The sequence below is a fragment of the Budorcas taxicolor genome, chromosome 20 (genome assembly GCF_023091745.1).
Source record: "Budorcas taxicolor isolate Tak-1 chromosome 20, Takin1.1, whole genome shotgun sequence".
Lineage (NCBI taxonomy): Eukaryota > Metazoa > Chordata > Mammalia > Artiodactyla > Bovidae > Budorcas > Budorcas taxicolor.
The window spans coordinates 18,858,859-18,878,593 of NC_068929.1; the positions used below are offsets into that span (position 1 = coordinate 18,858,859).

Here is a 19,735-nt window from a genome sequence, read left to right on the forward strand (position 1 = left end):
AAGAGGTTTGGGAACATAATAGTAAAAGAAACAAATGGAGCTGCAGACATAGTAATACATATGGAAAAGTAAGAAAGGATAGCTGGAAGGCTACTGCAAAGTCCAAACGAGAGGTATATTATATACTGCTTTAATAAACCACCCTGGGAGTAACAAGAGCAAGAAGTAAAATTACGAAGGTACATGGGTGGAAGCAAAGGAAACTCATTAAGGACAGTAGGTACTGGAGTGATGATGCTCTGCACAACTCCTTAGTTATAGAAAAAACAACTACTTGTAAGTAAGATGTCAAGCCCTGGTGGGTTTCCTTCCTCCTTACTGCTCAGGATCAAGAAGCCTTACTCAACTTATCACTAAGAACCAGTCAAAGGCTATATAGTCCTCAGTTATGTCCTCTACTCCTTGTGTGTTCTCACCATTTGTCACCAAAATCTTGGGGTAGTGCAACCTTGTTGAATTCTTCTAGGGCCTGTTGGTGCTCTCCCACAACAGAGTCCCTAGGATGGACCACCAGTGCCCTTGATGCTTGAATCTGCGGTCTTAGACTTCATGACACATCACCTAGGAAGACTATCCAAACCACAAGAATATTAAAAATTACTGAAGCTTTAAATTTTGTGAGATAGCAAAAGAGACACAGATGTGTAGAGCGGACTTTTGGACTCAGAGGGAGAGGGAGAGGGTGGGATGATTTGGGAGAATAGCATTGAAACATGTATACTATCATGTAAGAATCGAATCGCCAGTCTATGTCCGATGCAGGATACAGCATGCTTGGGGCTGGTGCACGGGGATGACCCAGAGGGATGTTGTGGGGAGGGAGGTGGGAGGGGGGTTCATGTTTGGGAATGCATGTACACCCGTGGTGGATTCATGTCAATGTATGGCAAAACCAATATAGTATTGTAAAGTAAAATAAAGTTAAAAAAAAAAAACTGAATAAAAAAAATAAAAAAATATCTCTGCATATCACTAAGGACTTTTGTCTCAACTGAGAATCTTTGTTCGCTCAGTCGTGTCTGACTCTTTGCGACCCTGTGGACTGTAGCCTACCAGGCTCTTTAGTCCATGGGATTCTCCAAGCAAGAATACTGGAGTGGGTTGCCATTGCCTTCTCCAGGGGATCTTCCCGACCCAGGGATCAAACCCAGGTCTCCCGCATTGCAGGCAGACGCTTTAACCTCTGAGCCACCAGGGAAGCCCTGCTAAATTATCCATGTAACCCAATATTTGCTAAAATCTAACCTGCCAATATATTCTAAACAGTCACGTTTGCCATATTTTTTTTTTTTCATTTTTTAAGCTTCTTGACCATTTAATGCCTCAAAACTTACAATACAATGATATAATGATAACAACATCTAATTTCTGGGTGTTTATTATGTAAAATACATATGCCCAACATTTCGCAAACATTTCTTAATCTTGCAACATGTTACAAGGAATTTATTTATTTATTTACATGCTTTTTTTTTTTTCTTTTTGACTGAACCACACGGCATGCAGGATTTTAGTTCCCTGATCAGGAATCCAACTTGCACCCCTTGCATTGGAAGACTCAACCACTGTACCACTAAGGAAGTCCTAGGGATATATTTTCAAATCTGTTTACTATTATTATTATTATTTTAGATGAGGAAACCAAGACCCAAAGAAGGTAAGTATTTCACCTAAGTGATTATTCAGCCAGTACCATAGAGAGACTGCTTGTAAGTCCATGGTTTTAAACAACTTACACTTCTATTTCCTATCACATATATGCATTCCATAGCAAAATAGAATCATGAAAAAAATGAAATACAGTAGATGGAACATAGCTTCTTAAGGCTCAAGGCTTGGTTTTGTATCCTAGCTCCCACACCTACTAACTGAGTGATCTTGGACAAGGTATGTACCATTCATTTATAAAACAGTAATATTAAGGAAACTACCTCAACAGTTGCCATGAAAATTAAGTGATTAGTACAGTATACTTTAAGGGCCTGGAGCAGGACTTGGCACATAGCTAGTGCTACCGAAGTGTTTATTGTTTTGTTGCTACTGTTGTTTACTATCATCATTAATATCATTCTTTGACTCGAAAGTAAGACTACATTACTATGAACAAAGCGAGTGGATGTGATGCAATTCCAGTTGAGCTGTTTCAAATCCTAAAGATGGTGCTGTTAAAGTGCTGCACTCAATATGCTAGCAAATTTGGAAAACTCAGCAGTAGCCACAGGACTGCAAAATGTCGGTTTTCATTCCAATTCCAAAGAAAGGCAATGCCAAAGAATGTTCAAACTACCGTACAACTGCACTCATTTCACATGCTAGCAAAGTAATGCTCCAGATCCTTCAAGCCAGGCTTCAATAGTATGTGAATGGAGAAATTCCAGATGTTCAAACTGGATTCAGAAAAAGCAGAGGACCAGAGATCAAATTGCCAACATCTGCTGGATAATAAAGAAAGCATGGGAATTCCAATTCCAGAAAAACCTCTACTTCTGCTTGATTACACTAAAGCCTTTGACTGTGTGGATCACAAGAAACTTTGGAAAGGTCTAAAAGACAGGAATAACAGACCACCTTACATGCCTCCTGAGAAACGTGTATGCAGGTCAAGAAGCTACAGTGAGGACCAGTGGACGAGGAACAACAGATGAGTTCAAAACTGGGAAAGGAGAACATCAAGGTTGTATACTGTCACCCTGTTTGTTTAGCTTATATGCAGAGTACATCATGCAACATGCTTGGCTGGATGAAGCGTAAGCCGGAATCAAGACTGCTGGGAGAAATATTAACAATCTCAGATATGTAGATGATACCACTCTAATGGCAGGAAGTGAAGAGGAACTAAAGAGCCTCTTGATGAAAGTGAAAGAGGAGAATGAAAAACCTGGCTTAAAACTCAACATTCAGAAAACTAAGATTATAGCATCTGGTCCCAGCACTTCATGGCAAAGAGATGGGGAAAACTGAAACAGTGGTGGATTTTATTTTCTTGGGATCCAAAATCACTGCAGACAGTGAATACAGCCATGAAATTAAAAGACACTTCCTCCTTGGAAGAAAAGCTGTGACAAACCTAGATAGTGTATTAAAAAGCAGAGACATCACTTTTCCGAATAAAGGTCCATACAGTGAAACCTATGGTTTTTCCAGTCAGGTAAGGATGTGAGAGCTGGACCATAAAGAAGGTTGAGTGCCAAAGAATTGATGCTTTCCAACTATGGTTCTGGAGAAGACTCTTGAGAGTCCCTTGAACAGCAAGGAGATCAAACCAGTTAATCCTAAAGGAAATCAACCCTGAATGTTCACTGAAAGAACTGATGTTGAACCTGAAGCTCCAATACTTTGGTCACCTGATGCAAAGAGCCAACTCTTTGGAAAAGATCTTGATGCTGGGAAAGATTGAGGGCAGGGGGAGAAGAGGGCAAAGGAGAATGAGATGGTCGGATGGCATCACCGAATCAATATGCTAGCAAATTTGGAAAACATGAATTTGGAAATTCATGTTTTGGAAATTTGGAAATATGAATTTGAACAAACTCCAGGAGCTAGTGAAGGACAGGGAAGCCTGGCGTGCTGCAGTCCATGAAGAGTCAGATACGACTTAGCGACTAAACGATGACTACTACCTGTGAAGTCAATCCTTCAAATGTGACATACCATTTACTAGTATTCTTTCATCAATATTGATCTTTTGACTTTTGAAAGATGTATTATAGTAACATCAAGGAGAGAATGATCTAAGCTTTAATTCCAGTTCACTTTGGCATATGCATCTAAGAGTTACCAAATATTGGAATTAACTAGGGAACTTTCAAAAATTATCTGGGGCCCGTCCCAGACTTCTGGCACTAGAATCTCTAGTGGAACTGTCCAAAGCTCCCCTGGTGGTTCTGAAGCATCTGACACACAAATGAGCACTTGAGAACCATGGCACTACATAATTCTTTAAGGTGTAGAGAAAACCAACCCAGAGGGATTAAAATCTCCATTTCTTCTCTAAATAAGTTCCCAAGCCTGCTGGAAGAGCAGAATTCAGCAATTCACTTCTGAGGAGACAGAAACTCTTTATCATAACATATACTCTTTTCCAAACAGTTGATTAGTTTCTTTAAACTAAGTTTAAGCTAACTTCTTTCTTTAAGCTAACTCAAAGGTGTAGCTCCAAAGTTAGCATAATGATGTAACCTATACATAACCTATGTAACTAATGAGTTCACCGAAAGAGAACTTACTCTTCGTTGTCAAACTCAGTAAGTCTGAGGTATCTTGTTATTGGAGTTGTTCAGTCGCTCAGTTGTGTATGATTCTGGGACCCCATGGACTGCAGCATGCTAGGTTTTCCTGTCCTTCACCATCTCCCAGAGAGTTTGCTCAAACTCATGTCCACTGATGCCATCCAACCATCTCATCCTCTTCACCCCCTTCTCCTCCTGCCCTCAATCTTTCCCAGCATCAGGGCCTTTTCCAATGAGTCAGCTCTTCACATCAGGTGGCCAAAGTATTGGAGCTTCAGCTTCAGCATCGGTCCTTCCAATGACAGATATTCAATATTCAATCAATATTCAGCGTTTATTTCCTTTAGCATCTATTATGGAATCTATTTATCATTTAATTTACATGAGAAAAAAATTAAGAGTGTCTTTCTTTCATACAGCACTTAAAGAAAGTGTTAGTTGCTCAGTCACGTCCAACTTTTTGCGACCCCATGGACTGTAGCCCACCAGGCTCTTTTGGCTATGGGATTCTCCAGGAAGGAATACCAGAGTGAGTTGCCATTTTCTCCTATAGGGGATCTTCCCAACCCAGGAATCAACCCAGGTCTCCTGCATTGCAGGTGGATTCTTCACAGTCTGAGACATCAGGGAAGCCCTCATATAGCGCTCACTCTGCTGCTGCTAAGTCGCTTAGTCGTGTCCAACTCTGTGAGACCCCACAGATGGCAGCCCACCAGGCTCCTCTGTCCCTGGGATTCTCCAAGCAAGAATACTGGAGTGGGTTGCCATTTCTTTCTCCAATGCATACATACATGCTAAGGCACCTCAGTAGTGTCTGACTCTGTGCAACCCCATGGACAGCAGCCCACCAGGCTCCTCTGTCCATGGGATTCTCTAGGCAAGAAGACTGGAGTGGGTTGCCATTCCCTTCTCCACATTCAGCACTTAGTTGACTTAAAATAAAAAAGAAACATTAGGAAAACTGGGCTTTTAGGGTACACAGTTCATTATTAGGCACAAAAACTGACATGAGCACTATAAATGAAAGCTGTCATTTTTAACATTAATACACTTGTGGTCTGTGACTGTTATTTCTATAAAATGAAATGAGCCCTAATAGATCTCGGTATAGCCTTGTGCTACTTGGAAGTTATTTATGCACCAAGAAGATGTGGTTTCTTGTTCAATGTTCCTTTATTCAGAGTCCGGGCTCCAGGCAACATTGTTAGGGGGTCAATATCATCTTCAGTGTAACATTTTCTACCCAAGCAGCCCTTTGCCCTCAAGTTGTTTTCTCTCTCCTGAGCTCACTGCTGCTGCTGCTGCTGCTAAGTCACTTCAATTGTGTCTGACTCTGTGCGACCCCATAGACGGCAGCCCACCAGGCTCCCCAGTCCCTGGGATTCTCCAAGCAAGAGTACTGGAGTGGGGTACCATTGCCTTCTCCACCTGAGCTCACTAACCCTTTTCAAACAATGCCTTCTACCTCGTACCTTTTCTGATCACGCTCCCTACTCAGGTCTTTCCAAATAATGCTCAGTCATGTCCAACTCTTTGCAACCCCATGGACTGTAGTCTGCCAGTTTCCTCTGTCTATGGAATTGTCCAGGCAATAATACTGGAGTTGGCTGTTGCTGCATCCTCCAGAGGATCTTCCAACCCAGGGATCAAATCTGTGTCATCTCTTGCATCTACTGAATTGGCAGGCAGATTCTTTACCATGAGGGCCACCTGGGAAATCTAACTGCCCTTTACTCTACTTAGGAAGGGGTTTCCCAGGTGGCTCAGCAGGTAAAGAATCTGCCTGCCAATGCAAGAGTATTGTGTTCGATCCTGGGTCAAGAAGATCCCCTGAGAAGGAAATGGCAATCCCCTCCAGTATTCTTGCCTGGAAAATCCCCATGGACAGAGGAACCTGGTGGGTAACAGTCCATGGGGTCACAAAGAGTTGGACACTAAAGAGTTGTATTTAGGAAAGACCCTGGTCAACTAGTCTAATCATTTCTGTCAAATTATTATGCTAATATCTAATACAGAATTATTATGACTTCAGAACAAATATTCATTTTCAGAACTCCAAGAAAAACTATAGAAGTAAATAATGTAGAAATTCCAGGGGAAAAGCTCTCCCAAGGTTGGCCTGACCCATAAGTTCCAGTAAAACCATCTCTGATAGGCAAAACAATCCCTCCTCCTCCAAAAATACCCACATCTTAATCCTGGAAACCGGGAATATGTTACATTTAAATGGCAAGGGAAAGACTACAGAAGGAATTGCTAATTCAGTTCAGTTCAGTTCAGTCATTCAGTCGTGTCTGACTCTTTGTGACCCCATGAACTGGAGCGCGCCAGGCCTCCCTATTCATCACCAACTCCTGGAGTTCACTCAAACTCATGTCCATCGAGTCGGTGATGCCATACAACCATCTCATCCTCTGTCGTCCCCTTCTCCTCCTGCCCCGAAATCCCTCTCAGCATCAGTCTTTGCCAATGAGTCAACTCTTCGCATGAAGTGGCCAAAGTATCAGAGTTTCAGCTTTAGCATCAGTCCTTCCAAAGAACACCCAGGACTGATCTCCTTTAGAATGGACTGGTTGGATCTCCTTGCAGTCCAAGAGACTCTCAAGAGTCTTTTCCAACACCACAGCTCAAAAGCATCACTTCTTTGGCACAATTGATAATTAGCTGACCTTAAAATAAGGAAATTATACTGGATTAAGTGGGCTGGGCCCAATGTAAACACAAGGGCTTGTTAAATAGGAAGAAGAAAGACAGAAGAGTCAGAACCAGAGAGAGAACATATAAGAAAGACTTGACTAGCCATCACTGGAGTTGTAGTTGGAAGGTGGCCATGAGCCAACTAAAGCAGACAGAGTCTAGACCCAGAATGTGGCAAGAATAAAAGGCAGGAATGTGAATTGTACCCAAGACCTCTGGAATGGAATACATCCCTGACAAACCTTGATTTTAGCCCAGTGAGACGCATTTCAAACTTCTGATCTCCAAAACTGTTATATATTTGTATTGTAGTAAGCAACTAAATATATGGTATTTATAACATACCAGCAAAGTAGACAGAGGGAGCTAGCATCTTAATTTCCTTAAAATACCTGCTTGGTATTTTCCGTACAGGATTATGTTGCTGCTTTATAAAAGTTGTTCATTTGTATTTGCTTGTGATTAGAAAATCAAAATAGATAATCAATTCTTATGACTGGAGAACGGAGAAGGCAATGGCACCCCACCCCAGTACTCTTGCCTGGAAAATCCCATGGAGGAGCCTGGTAGGCTGCAGTCCATGGGGTTGCTAGGAGTCGGACACGACTGAGTGACCTTTCACTTTCATGCACTGGAGAAGGAAATGGCAACCCACTCCAGTGCTCTTGCCTGGAGAATCCCAGGGATGGGAGAGCCTGGTGGGCTGCCGTCTCTGGGGTCGCACAGAGACTTAGCGACTTAGCAGCAGCAGCAGCATGACTGGAGAAAAAAAGGAGGGGGAAGGTCTAATGACTAGAAATAATTTAACATACACACACACTGTAAAAATATCTTTATATGTTAGACTGGACAAAAAGAGTACAATCAGTAAAAAGGAGCACTGGCTTGTGTGGCTCTGTTCCCAGTACTCTTTTATTCAAGCATGGGAGCAGATGGCTTACTGAACCAAGGTAACAAAACTATTAAACATCGAAGTATGATTGGTTCACTGTGATTTACCGGCTTGCATCATTTAACGCCCCTCTGCCAGTACCCTACTCCAGACGTGCTAAGTCAATTCAGTCATATACAACTCTGTGACCCCTGGGTTGTAGCCCACCAGGCTCCTCTGTCCATGAGATTTTCCAGGCAAGAATACTGGAGTGGGTTGCTATTTTCTTCTCCAGGGGATCTTTCGGACCCAGGGATCAAATCTGGGGCCTCCCACATCTCAGACAGACTCTTCACAATATGAACAACCAGGGAAGCACAACACTTGCCATTGATTTTATCCTGATTTAAGGGGTCATACCCATTTCCAGAAAACTGCACATGCCACCTGAAACTCACAGAGAGAATAGGTGGATTATCTATAGCTCCTTCAAAATAATTTATCCCAAGCATTACCCCAGAGTAGCTGCTTTATTCCCTCTAACAAATATACAATACTTCTGAAAAGCAGCTGTGTTAAAGCACTAACAGATTCCTGCCTGATGGCAACAAGAGAAAGCCTTACCATGATCTGCAAACTCTTTCTCACAAAGCACACATTCTCTTATTTTTAATATGTCAAAAAATTAAAGATGTACCATTCCATATTCTACCCCGGTATATGAGATTCTTTGATGGAAAGAAAGAATTTTAACAGTTTTGTTGCAAGAGGAAATTTGGCGCCCTCTTGTGTTGAAAAATATGACCAATGTCACCTTTACAAACTCCAGTGAGGGTCATTTTAAAAGCATAGAATTTTATCTTTGTAGCAATTTTCTTCTTGAAACCAAAATAAAATGTTATATGATTTTATGAATAAGCCACGGGGCAGAGCAAAGATGAAATTATTAAAGTAACAAATAATGTAATAAAAACTTGAATAACAAAAACAACAAAAAATAAAAGCATAGAATTTTAAAGCTGAAAGAGCATATCCTAGTGCAACACAGATATATAATTATTTTTTAGTGGAAAGTTTTGTAGTGGATTATTAAATATTCAACTTTATTCTAACGGAGCATTATAAATGATAAAAGCATTATCAACAAATGAACCTCTTAGGTAAAAATATACTTTCCTATGTTATGTGTTGAAGCCTCTAGCTTTACAAGGAGAACAAAGGTAAATAAGATTTTGCAACAGAAATAGTGAATTAAAAGGGTATTAAAAAAAAGGGCATGGCATTATTAGGGAAGTATAATTTATAATCGATTTGTCAATGTATCATAAAATATTAAAGCATATAAAATGGAATAAAACATCTGTGATAATACCACCCAGCTTCAGAAGAAAAACAGAGTTGGAGCTCCCTCATAGTCCTTGATCACATTCTCCTCTTAGGCGGCCGCTCAGTTGATGTTTGTAAATGTACTTTCCAGTTTTCTACGCTTTGTCTAACATTGTTACATTGCTTCTAAAATTAAAAATTAACTTCAAAATATTACTTTGTAAAAGAAAGTTCAAGTGACGGCAATTGCAATTAGTTGTGCAGAGCCAGAGAGAGTATCCCAGCTATTGCCCCATTTCTGGGCACATGGAAGTTGATATTGTGAGGTTCTCATCTGTTAGAAGAGTAGGTGAGACATCTCAGCATCTGACAAGTTTTAAGGAAGTTTGAACAGGACAAGGAGGCATTCATTGCCAGCAAGTGACTATGATTTTTATAATGTGTGAGGGCAGAAATGGAGCAATGAGGTGGGCAGTGAAAACCTTGGTTGATGTAGTAAATGAAACGTGAAGGTTTAGCATATAAACCATGCAGTCATCCCAGTGCACACTAGGCCCAAAGGGCTGAATGCAGGGCCTGGTGCTACTCAACAAACACAGCTAGAGTAAGCTCAGTCAAATGTGATACGCTACAGTTTTCGATGTCACTTTGGGACTAGTTTACTGACGATAATGCTTTCTCCCTTCCTTACACAACACTGTTGTTGATCAGTCACTAGGTCATGTCTGACTCTGCAATCGCATGGACTACAGCACACCAGACTACTCTGTCCTTCACTATCTCCTGAAGTCTGCCCAAGTTCACGTCCATTGCATCAGTGATGTCATTCAACCATCTCATCCTCTCTTGTTCCCTCCTCCTCCTGCCTTCAATCTTTCCCAGCATCAGGGTCTTTTCCAATGACTCAGTTCTTTGCATCAGGTGGCCAAAGTACTGGAGCTTCAGCTTCAGCATCAGTCCTTCCAATGAATATTCAGGATCGATTTCCTTTAGGATTGATGGGTTTAATCTCCTTGCAGTACAAGGGACTCTCAAGATCTCCAGCACCACAATTTGAGAGCAGCAGTTCTTCAGCATGCAGCCTTCTTTATAGCCAACTCTCACAGACCTCAATAGATGTTTTTCCAAAGAAGATACACCCATGGCCAACAGACACATGAAAAGATGCTCAATGTTGCTAATCATCAGACAAATGCAAATCAAAACCACAATAAAGTTCTACTTCTCATCTGTCAGAATGACTATCATCAAAAAGTTCATAAATAATACAAGTTAGCAAAGACGTAGATTAAAGGGAACCCTGTGAGCAATGCTGCTAAAAATGTATATTGATGCAGTTACCACAAAAAAAAGGGTGGAGGTTTCTCAAAAAACTGAAAATAAAACTACTATATGATCCAGTAATCCCATTCCTGAATATAAGAACACTAATTCAAAAAGATACATGCATCCCAACTTCATAGCAGCATGTTTACTATAGCCAAGATATGGAAGTAACCTAAGTGTTCATCAGGTTACTTCCATATCTTGACTATCAAGTGTCCATCAATAAGTGAACAGGTAAAAAATTGTGGGGGGTGTGTGTGTGTGTATACACACACATAAAATGGGATATATTACAGTAAAATCTGTGTCATCTAATTAAAACTGTAGTATTTTCATTTCTGAAGTTTCACAACTGAAGATTTTTATTTCAATAAACCATTAATTTTCTTTTTGAAAAAGAGAACAAATAGGGAATAACTGTTCAATATGTAAATTATTATTATAATTCAGAAGCACAGAATTTTTTTTAAAAGATAACCAAAATATAGTTAGAATATGATATGTGTGTGATTTGAACACGAGTCAAGTTATAAAACATTAAGTGGACTCCTTCAAAATCTGTGTAAAACTATCCTTATGTGCAAATTCAAGAAAATGAAACTTAATGCCTTTGTAGAAAAATAATATCTTCTTTATGCAAATCTAAATAAGTAGGTCTCAATATAATTTATTAGCCCTTATTCACCCCCGTGCCTAAATGACACTTTTGTAATAATACAAGTAGTCTTAACTCTCTTAGCTCACTCAGAACAATGTAATATAATCATTCAGTGATTTATTAAAAAGCACAATACTGCTCAATTATTTTATATTCTCATACACAACACTCCACATAAATGTAAAGTAAACTCATTCACAATAGCTTTCTTTTATTTATATTAAATAAGCCCAAGGTTAAGATGTCAACACAGTAGAACAAAATGTTTAAACAAAATTATTTAAAAATATTACACAGCTATACTAGTGGCAGCTTTACAGTTTTCAATCCAGAGGAAGAAATATTTTTCCACAGGATGAAGTTTTAAAATTTCCTCAAAATCCTAATATTTCAGTCTCTTCATGATTATACTAGCCACTTAAACTAGGTTGCCGAATGGGATCTCAAAGAAAATTAGAAAAGAGTTTGAACTGATGAAAAAATATAACATAAAAGTCATGGGATATAGCTATTGCAGAAACTAAGGGGAAATTTATAACAATAAAAGCATAGATGAGATTAAAAAAGGATTTCCAATCAATAACTTAAGTTTCTCCCATGAAAAATATCTTATAAAAGAAGGGAAAATAAAGCAAGAGGAAGGAAAAAATAAAAATAAGACCAAAAATAAATGACTTGGAAAATAGCAAATAAAAGAGGAAAATAATGGAAATCAAAAGCTGGTTCAAAAGATCAATAAAATTGATAAAACTTTAGCAAAACTAAAAGAAAGAGAGAGAGAAGAGACACAAATTGCCATTATCAGGATTGAAAAGGGAATATCATTACAGAATCAACAGACACTAAAAGGATAATAAAGGAATACTATGAACATTCTATGCATATATTTTCAACAATTTAGATAATTAATTCAGTTCATTTCAGTCACTCAGTTGTGTCCGACTCTTTGCAACCCCATGGACTGTAGCATGCCAGGCCTCCCGGTCCATCACCAACTCCTGGAGTTTACTCAAACATATCTCCAATGAGTCAGTGATGCCATCCAACTATCTCATCCTCTGTCCTCTCCTTCTCCTCCCATTTCAATCTTTCCCAGCATCAGGGTCTTTTCAAATGAGTCAGCTCTTCACATTAGGTGGCCAAAGTACTGGAGCTTCAGCTTCAACACCAGTCCTTCCAATGAATATTCAGGACTGATTTCCTTTAGGATAGACTGGTTCGATCTCCTTGCAGTCCAAGGGACTCTCAAGATTCTTCTGTAACACCACAGTTCAAAAGCATTAATTCTTCAGTGCTCAGCTTTCTTTATAGTCCCAATCTCACATTCATACATGACTACTGGAAAAACCATAGCCTTGACTAGACAGACCTGTGTTGGAAAAGTAATGTCTCTGCTTTTTGATATGCTGTCTAGGTTGGTCATAACTTTCCTTCCAAGGAGTAAGCATCTTTTAATTTCATGAGTGCAGTCACCATCTGTAGTGATTTTGGAACCCAAAAAAATAGTCTGCCACTGTTTCCAATTTCCCCCATCTATTTGCCATAAAGTGATGGGACTAGATGCCATGATCTTAGTTTTCTGAATGCTGAGTTTTAAGCCAACTTTTTCACTCTCCTCTTTTAGTTTCATCAAGAGGCTGTTTAGTTCTTCTTCGCTTTCTGCCATAAGGGTGGTATCATCTGCATATCTGAGGTTATTGATATTTCTCCTGGCAATTTTGACTCCAGCTTGTGCTTCTTCCAGCCCTGCATTTCTCGTGATGTACTCTGCATAGAAGTTAAATAAGTAGGGTGACAATATACAGCCTTGACATATTTCTTTTCCTATTTGAGACCAGTCTGTCGTTCCATTTCAGCTCTAACTGTTGGTTCCTGACCTACATATAGATTTCTCAAGAGGCAGATCAGGTGGCCTGGGATTTCCATCTTTCAGAATTTTCCAAAGTTTGTTGTGATCCACACAGTCAAAGGCTTTGACATAGTCAATAAAGCAGAAATAGATGTTTTTCTGGAACTCTCTTATTTTTCTATTAGCCAGTGGATGTTGGCAATTTGATCGCTGTTTCCTCTGCCTTTTGTAAAATGAGCCTGAAAATCTGGAAGTTCACAGTTCACATTCTGTTGAAGCCTGGCTTGGAGAATTTTGAGCATTAGTTTACTAGTGTGTGAGATAAGTGCAATTGTTCAGTAGTCTGAGCATTCTTTGGCATTACCTTTCTTAGGGATTGGAATGAAAACTGATCTTTTCCAGTCCTGTAGCCACTGCATCATTTTCCAAATTTGTTGACACATTGAGTGCACCACTTTCACAGCATTACCTTTTAAGATTTGAAATAGCTCAACTGGAATTCCATCACCTCCACTAGCTTTGTTCGTTGATGCTTCCTAAGGCCCATTTGACTTCACATTCCAGGATGTCTGGCTCTAGGTGAGTGATCAGAGCATCCTGATTATCTGGGTCGTGAAGATCTTTTTTGTACAGTTCTTCTGTGTATTCTTGCCACCTCTTCTTAATATCTTCACTTCTGTTAGGTATATATCATTACTGTCCTTTATTGAGCTCAACATGAAATGTTCCTTGGTATCTCTAATTTTCTTGAAGAGATCTCTAGTCTTTCTTTCCTATTCTAATGTTTTCCTCTATTTCTCTGCACTGATCACTGAGGAAGGCTTTCTTATCTCTCCTTGCTATTCTTTGGAACTCTGCATACAAATGGGTATATCTGTCCTTTTCTCCTTTGCTTTTCGCTTCTCTTCTTTTCACAGCTATTTGTAAGGCCTCCTCAGACAGACATTTTGGTTTTTTGCATATCTCTTTCTTGGGGATGATCTTGATCCCTGTTCTGTACAGTGTCACGAACCTCTGTCCATAGTTCTACAGGCATTCTGCCTATCAGATCTAGTCCCTTAAATCTATTTCTCACTTCTACTGTATAATTTACATAAGAGTTTTGATTTAGGTTATACCTGAATGGTCTAGCGGTTTTCCCTACTTTCTTCAATTTAATTCTGAATTTGGCAATAAGAAGTTCATGATCTGAGCCACAGTCAGCTCCTGGTCTTGTTTTAACTGACAGTATAGAGCTTCTCCATCTTTGGCTGCAAAGGATATAATCAATCTGATTTCAGTGTTGACCATCTGGTGATGTCCATGTGTAGAGTCTTCTCTTGTGTTGTTGGAAGAGGGTGTTTGCTATGACCTGTGTGTTCTTTTGGCAAAATTCTATTAGCCTTTGCCCTCCTTCATTTTGTACTCCAAGGTCAAATTTGATTGTTACTCCAGGTATTTCTTGACTTCCTATTTTGCATTCAAGTCCCCTATGATGAAAAGGACATCTTTTTTGGGTGTTAGTTCTAAAAGGTCTTGTAGGTCTTCATAGAACCGTTCAATTTCAGCTTCTTCGGCATTACTGGTCAGGGCATAGACTTGGTTTACCATGATATTGAATGGTTTGCCTCGGAAATGAACAGAAATCATTCTGTCGTTTTTGAGATTGCATCCAAGTACTGCATTTTTGACTCTTCTGTTGACTATGATGGCTACTCCATTTCTTCTAAGGGATTCTTGCCCACAGTAGTAGATCATGTTGTCCACAGTAGTAGGTCATCTGAGTTGAATTCACCCATTCCAGTCTATTTTAGTTCACTGATTCCTAAAATGTCAATGTTCACTCTTGCCATCTCTTGTTTGACTACTTCCAATTTGCCTTGATTCATGTACCTAACAATCCAGGTTCCTATGCAACATTGCTCTTTACAGCATAGAACTTTGCCTCCATCACCAGCCACATCCAGAACTGGGTGCTGTTTTTGCTTTGGTTCTTTCTCTTCATTCTTTCTGGAATTATTTCTCCACTAATCTCCAGTAGCATATTGGGTACCTACTAACCTGGGCAGTTCATCTTTCAGTGCCTTATCTTTTTGCCTTTTCATACTGTTCATGGGGTTATCAAGGCAAGAATACTGAATAATTCATTAATTCATAATACTGATAATTCATTGGAAACAACTAACTACCAAAATTACCCAATATGAAATAGATCATCTGAATTGTCCTACAGAGATTAAGGAAACTGAATTCATAGTTAAATTCACCTCCCTTATCCCGCAAAATCTCTAGTCCCAGATAGTTTCATTATCAAATATTTACGAAAGAGTAATATTAATTCTCCACAATATCTACTACAAAAGAGAAAAGAATAATTCATAAACTCATTTTCTAAAGCCAGAACTATCAAAAAAACAAAGACTGAACAAAAACAGAGTAAACTACAGGATAATATCCTTCATGTAGAGAAGTAAGAAAATAAACAAACTGAAAGACCCCTCAAAAAATATTGGCAAAGAGTATCCAGCAATATATCGAAAGAAAAGTACAACATAACAAAGTATTTACTGTGGGAATGAAAACTGGCTCAATATTTGATAATCACTTAAAATTCACATTAAAAACACATAATCATATTAACTGATACAGAAAAAGCATTCGAAAAAATTCAACATCCATTTTATCCATGATAAAACTTGCAGCAAGCTAGGAATAGAAAAATACATCCTCAACCTGATAAATAGCATCTACCCCAAACCCATATCTAACATAATACTTAATGATGAAAGACTGAATGCTTTCCTCTTAACATCAGGAAAAAGACAAGGATATCTCCTCTCATCACTTCTACTCAACATTGTACTCAATGTTCTAGCTCACTCAATAACACAAGAAAGAAAAAACCAAATTAGAAAGGAAAAAATGCTTTTTTTTGCAGATAAGATCTAGGTAGAAAACCTAGAGAAATATACAGAAACTGTGCTATTCTTGACAGGTGAGATCAGAAAGGTTGTAAGATGTAAGACTATACCAATGCAATGGACAAGAACTTGGGCAAACTTTGGGGAGATGGTGAGGGACAGGAAGGCGAGGTGTGTTGTAGTCCATGGGGTCACAAAGAGTCAGACACAACTGAGCGACTGAACAACAAGATATAAGGTTAACACAGAAAACTCAATCTTATTTCTATATATTATTAATGAAACAATTGAAATTAAAGTTTAATAAAGTAATAATATTTAACAACAGTATAAAAATATGAATTCTTAGCGATAAATCTGACAAGAGGTGTCAAAGGCATATACTGTCAACATCACAAGATATAAAGTCAAAACAAAAATCAATTATGTTTCCGTAAACGAGTGATGAGTAAGAGAGTGAAGTCACTCAGTCATGTCCAACTCTTTGCGACCCCATGGACTGTAGCCCACCAGGCTCCTCCATCCATGGGCAACTCTAGGCAAGAACACTGGAGTGGGTTGCCATTTCCTTCTCCAGGGGATCTTCCCAACCCAGAGACTGAACCCGGGTCTCCCGAGTTGTAGGCAGACGCTTTATCATCTGAGCCAAACTAATGATAGGCAATAATAAAACAATTTTTTAAATTAACAATAACACAAAAAGTAAATAGGTATAAATCTAACAAAGTATGTGTAAGTTCTGAATGCTGAAAATTGAAAAATATTAATTGATGAAAGAAATCAAAGACCTAAGTAAAAGGAGAGACATTTTGTGTTCATAGATGGAAAAAACAAGATTTCCCTTCTCCCCAAGTTGGTCTATTTTTTCTAAAGAAAATAATGGTTGATTCTAAATTTTATACGGAAAGGCAAAGGAGCTAGAATAACAAACAATTCTGAAAAAGAAAAATAAAGTTGAAGGAATCACAGTACCCTATTTTAATGACTTGGTATAAAGCTACAAGAAACAAGAAAAAGGGCTATTGGCAATGGGAGAGACACAAAAATAAACTGAACAGAATAGAGCGCCCAGAAATAGACCCACATATATACAGCCAATTGATTTCTGACAAAGCTGCAGAAGCATTTCAATGGAGAAAGAACAGTGTTTTCAACAAAAGGTTCTGGAACATTCAAGTATCTCTATGAAAAACAAGAGACCTCAACCTAAATCTCACACCTTATTAAAAAAAAAAAACTCAAAATGTATCATAATCTTCAATATAAAATTTAAAATTATATAACTTTCAGAAGAAGTCATAGGAGAAAATCTTCATAAACTAGAGCTAGGCAGAGTTCTTAGATAGGACACCAAAACCATAATTCATTAAAAATCAATTTGAGAAATAGTAACTTCATCAAAATTAAATATAGTGTCCTCTACAGAAAAAAAGAAAAGGTTTTTTCTAAGAGAATAAAAGGACAAGCTACAGACTGGGAGAATTGCAAATCATAAATCAGAAGAACTTACATTCAAAGTGTATAAAGAATTTTCAAAATCCAGCATGAAGAATACAACTCAATTAAGAAAATGAATAAAAGATTTGAAAAGATACTTCACTGAACAGTAATATACAAATGGCAAAATGAGCACCTGAAAAATGTTCAACATCGTTAGGGAGATGCTAACTGAAATCACAATGTGATACTACCACATATCTATTAATGACAAAATTTTAAAAATAGAATACATCAGGTGTTTATGAGGACGCACAGCAAAAGGAACTCTCAGACTTTGCTGCTTGGACTGAAAAATGGTATAGTCACTCAGAAAGACATTTTGACAGTTATTCGTAAAGTTTAAATATACACTTACCATACAATCCAGCAACCCCACTCCTGGACATTTACCCTAGAGAAATGAAAGCTTAGGTTCACACAAAAACCTATACGTGAATGTTTATAACAGCTCTACTCCTAACTGCCAAAACCTGGAATAACCTACCTGTCCTCCACAAGTAAATGGATAAACTGTGGTTCATTCATACAATGGAATACTATTAAGCAAAAAAAACAACAAACTATAGATATGTATATTATACAACAAACTATAGATATGTATAGATATATACAACAACATGAATAAATCTCATAGGTAAGTCTCAAAACATTACATACTATATATTCTAATTTTATAAACATCACATTATTATTTTACAAAATTACCAAAAAGACAAACTGAAGTAATGGAGAATAGATCAGTGGTTTTTGCAAGTAAGGGATGGGACAAGTGTATGATTGCAAGATTTAATCATAGTATAATTATAAAGGCACAAGGGAAATTTGAGGGGAGACAGAACTGTTCTAAACATTCATTGTGGTAGTTGTTAAATGAATTTTATAGATATATTTGGATCATAGAGTTGTATGCCAAGAATAAATCAGGTTTATTGCATGAGAATTAAAAAATAAACCAAAAAGATTACATTGAATAAAAAAAAGTCTTTTCCCAAAATAGATGCTCAGTTAACATCTGCTGAACAAAAACACTGAAAATTGGCTGCAGTTTCTGCTTTAACATTAATCTTATTTATATCCCTAAGCTTCAAATATGTAAATAACTTTTTGTAGCATCATTAACATTTTCTATCATGGTATCTGCCACAGAAAGATTTCTAGTTTACACAAAAAAATAATTTAAAATATCAAATGAAAGTCAGAAATTTATTATTCCAACCAATTATTTTAACCTTTAAAGATTATCATTAATAATCGGTAACTTTTTCTTTATATCTTGTATGCATATCTTTCTCATTAAAAAGGGAGCAGGATCTGTTTTTAAGTCATTACCCTAAGGCAGGATACACAAAACAGATATTTGATGAATGTTTACATAATCAGCTAATCTTCATTAAACATTAAATGAGCTGAATAGTTGAGCCATTAATTTATCCTGAATATTAACTCTTTCTAGGATTTATCCTTTTCCTTGAATTAGTAAAACTGACTACTAAAAAGTGTTCTTCCTTACTCAAACCACAGTGTGTACTCACATTGTGAGTTTGTGTCACTTCTATGCAGCTACACGCTTTCAGATTTTCTTTGCTAAGGACACATTGGGCATCTGTTTGCCTGCAGCTCCCGTGCAAGCAACCAAATGGGATCCCACTATACCATTCCTGTACTGACTTGTCACAGGTCTAAGACTCATTCATTTCAATCAATTATCTAAGCAGATTGGTTAAATCACGTGTGTGAATGAATAAAAGCAACTTCATTAAAAAAAACAAAAAGACCATTAATTTTGCTCTTTGCTTCAAACTGTGTGAAAAAAGTGTGTTCCTACACTAGAAAATGATTAAAAACATAACCGAGGTTTTTAGACGAACCTAGCCTAAGAATTAAATACATCTTGAAAACTGTAAAGATGCTATTTGTATGTATTTACAACACAGAACAAGGATAATTCCCATACTTGTTTGAAGTTTCTGTTTGTTAAGAGAATTATTTTATAGCTCTCCACACTGTTTTTAAGGTATTTTTTCTGTTAACATAGCTAATGAGATCATCTCTAATTTATCCAGGTTTCAGTCAAATTTTCAATAAATTTTTGAACTTTACAGCTCTGATAAATTTAACTATAAAGTATATTATAATGGTGCTAAAATACATTCACTTTTTATATCCTACAATATATGCTTTGATACCACATTACACCATTACTTGCAAAGAAACCAAACTAAACTGCTTTTGTCAGAAACCAATCAAAAATATAATAAACAATCTAACCAAAAGATGAAAACATTTAAGCTGATTGAAGCACTTAATGCAGTAATTTTATTTGGCCCATGACTAAGGTCATAAACACTAATCAGTTTGCTTAACTAAGAATGAACTATT

General features: G+C 37.8%; 1 protein-coding gene across 1 annotated transcript in view; it reads right to left on the reverse strand.

Annotated features, from left to right (window-relative positions):
* Nucleotides 1-19,735, reverse strand: part of RNF180 (ring finger protein 180) — a 240,461-nt gene that overhangs the window by 185,252 nt on the left and 35,474 nt on the right. Inside the window, exon 4 of the mRNA XM_052659307.1 lies at nucleotides 17,712-17,747. Coding sequence (XP_052515267.1) covers nucleotides 17,712-17,747 — 36 coding nt within the window. The remainder of the gene's footprint in view (nucleotides 1-17,711; nucleotides 17,748-19,735) is intronic.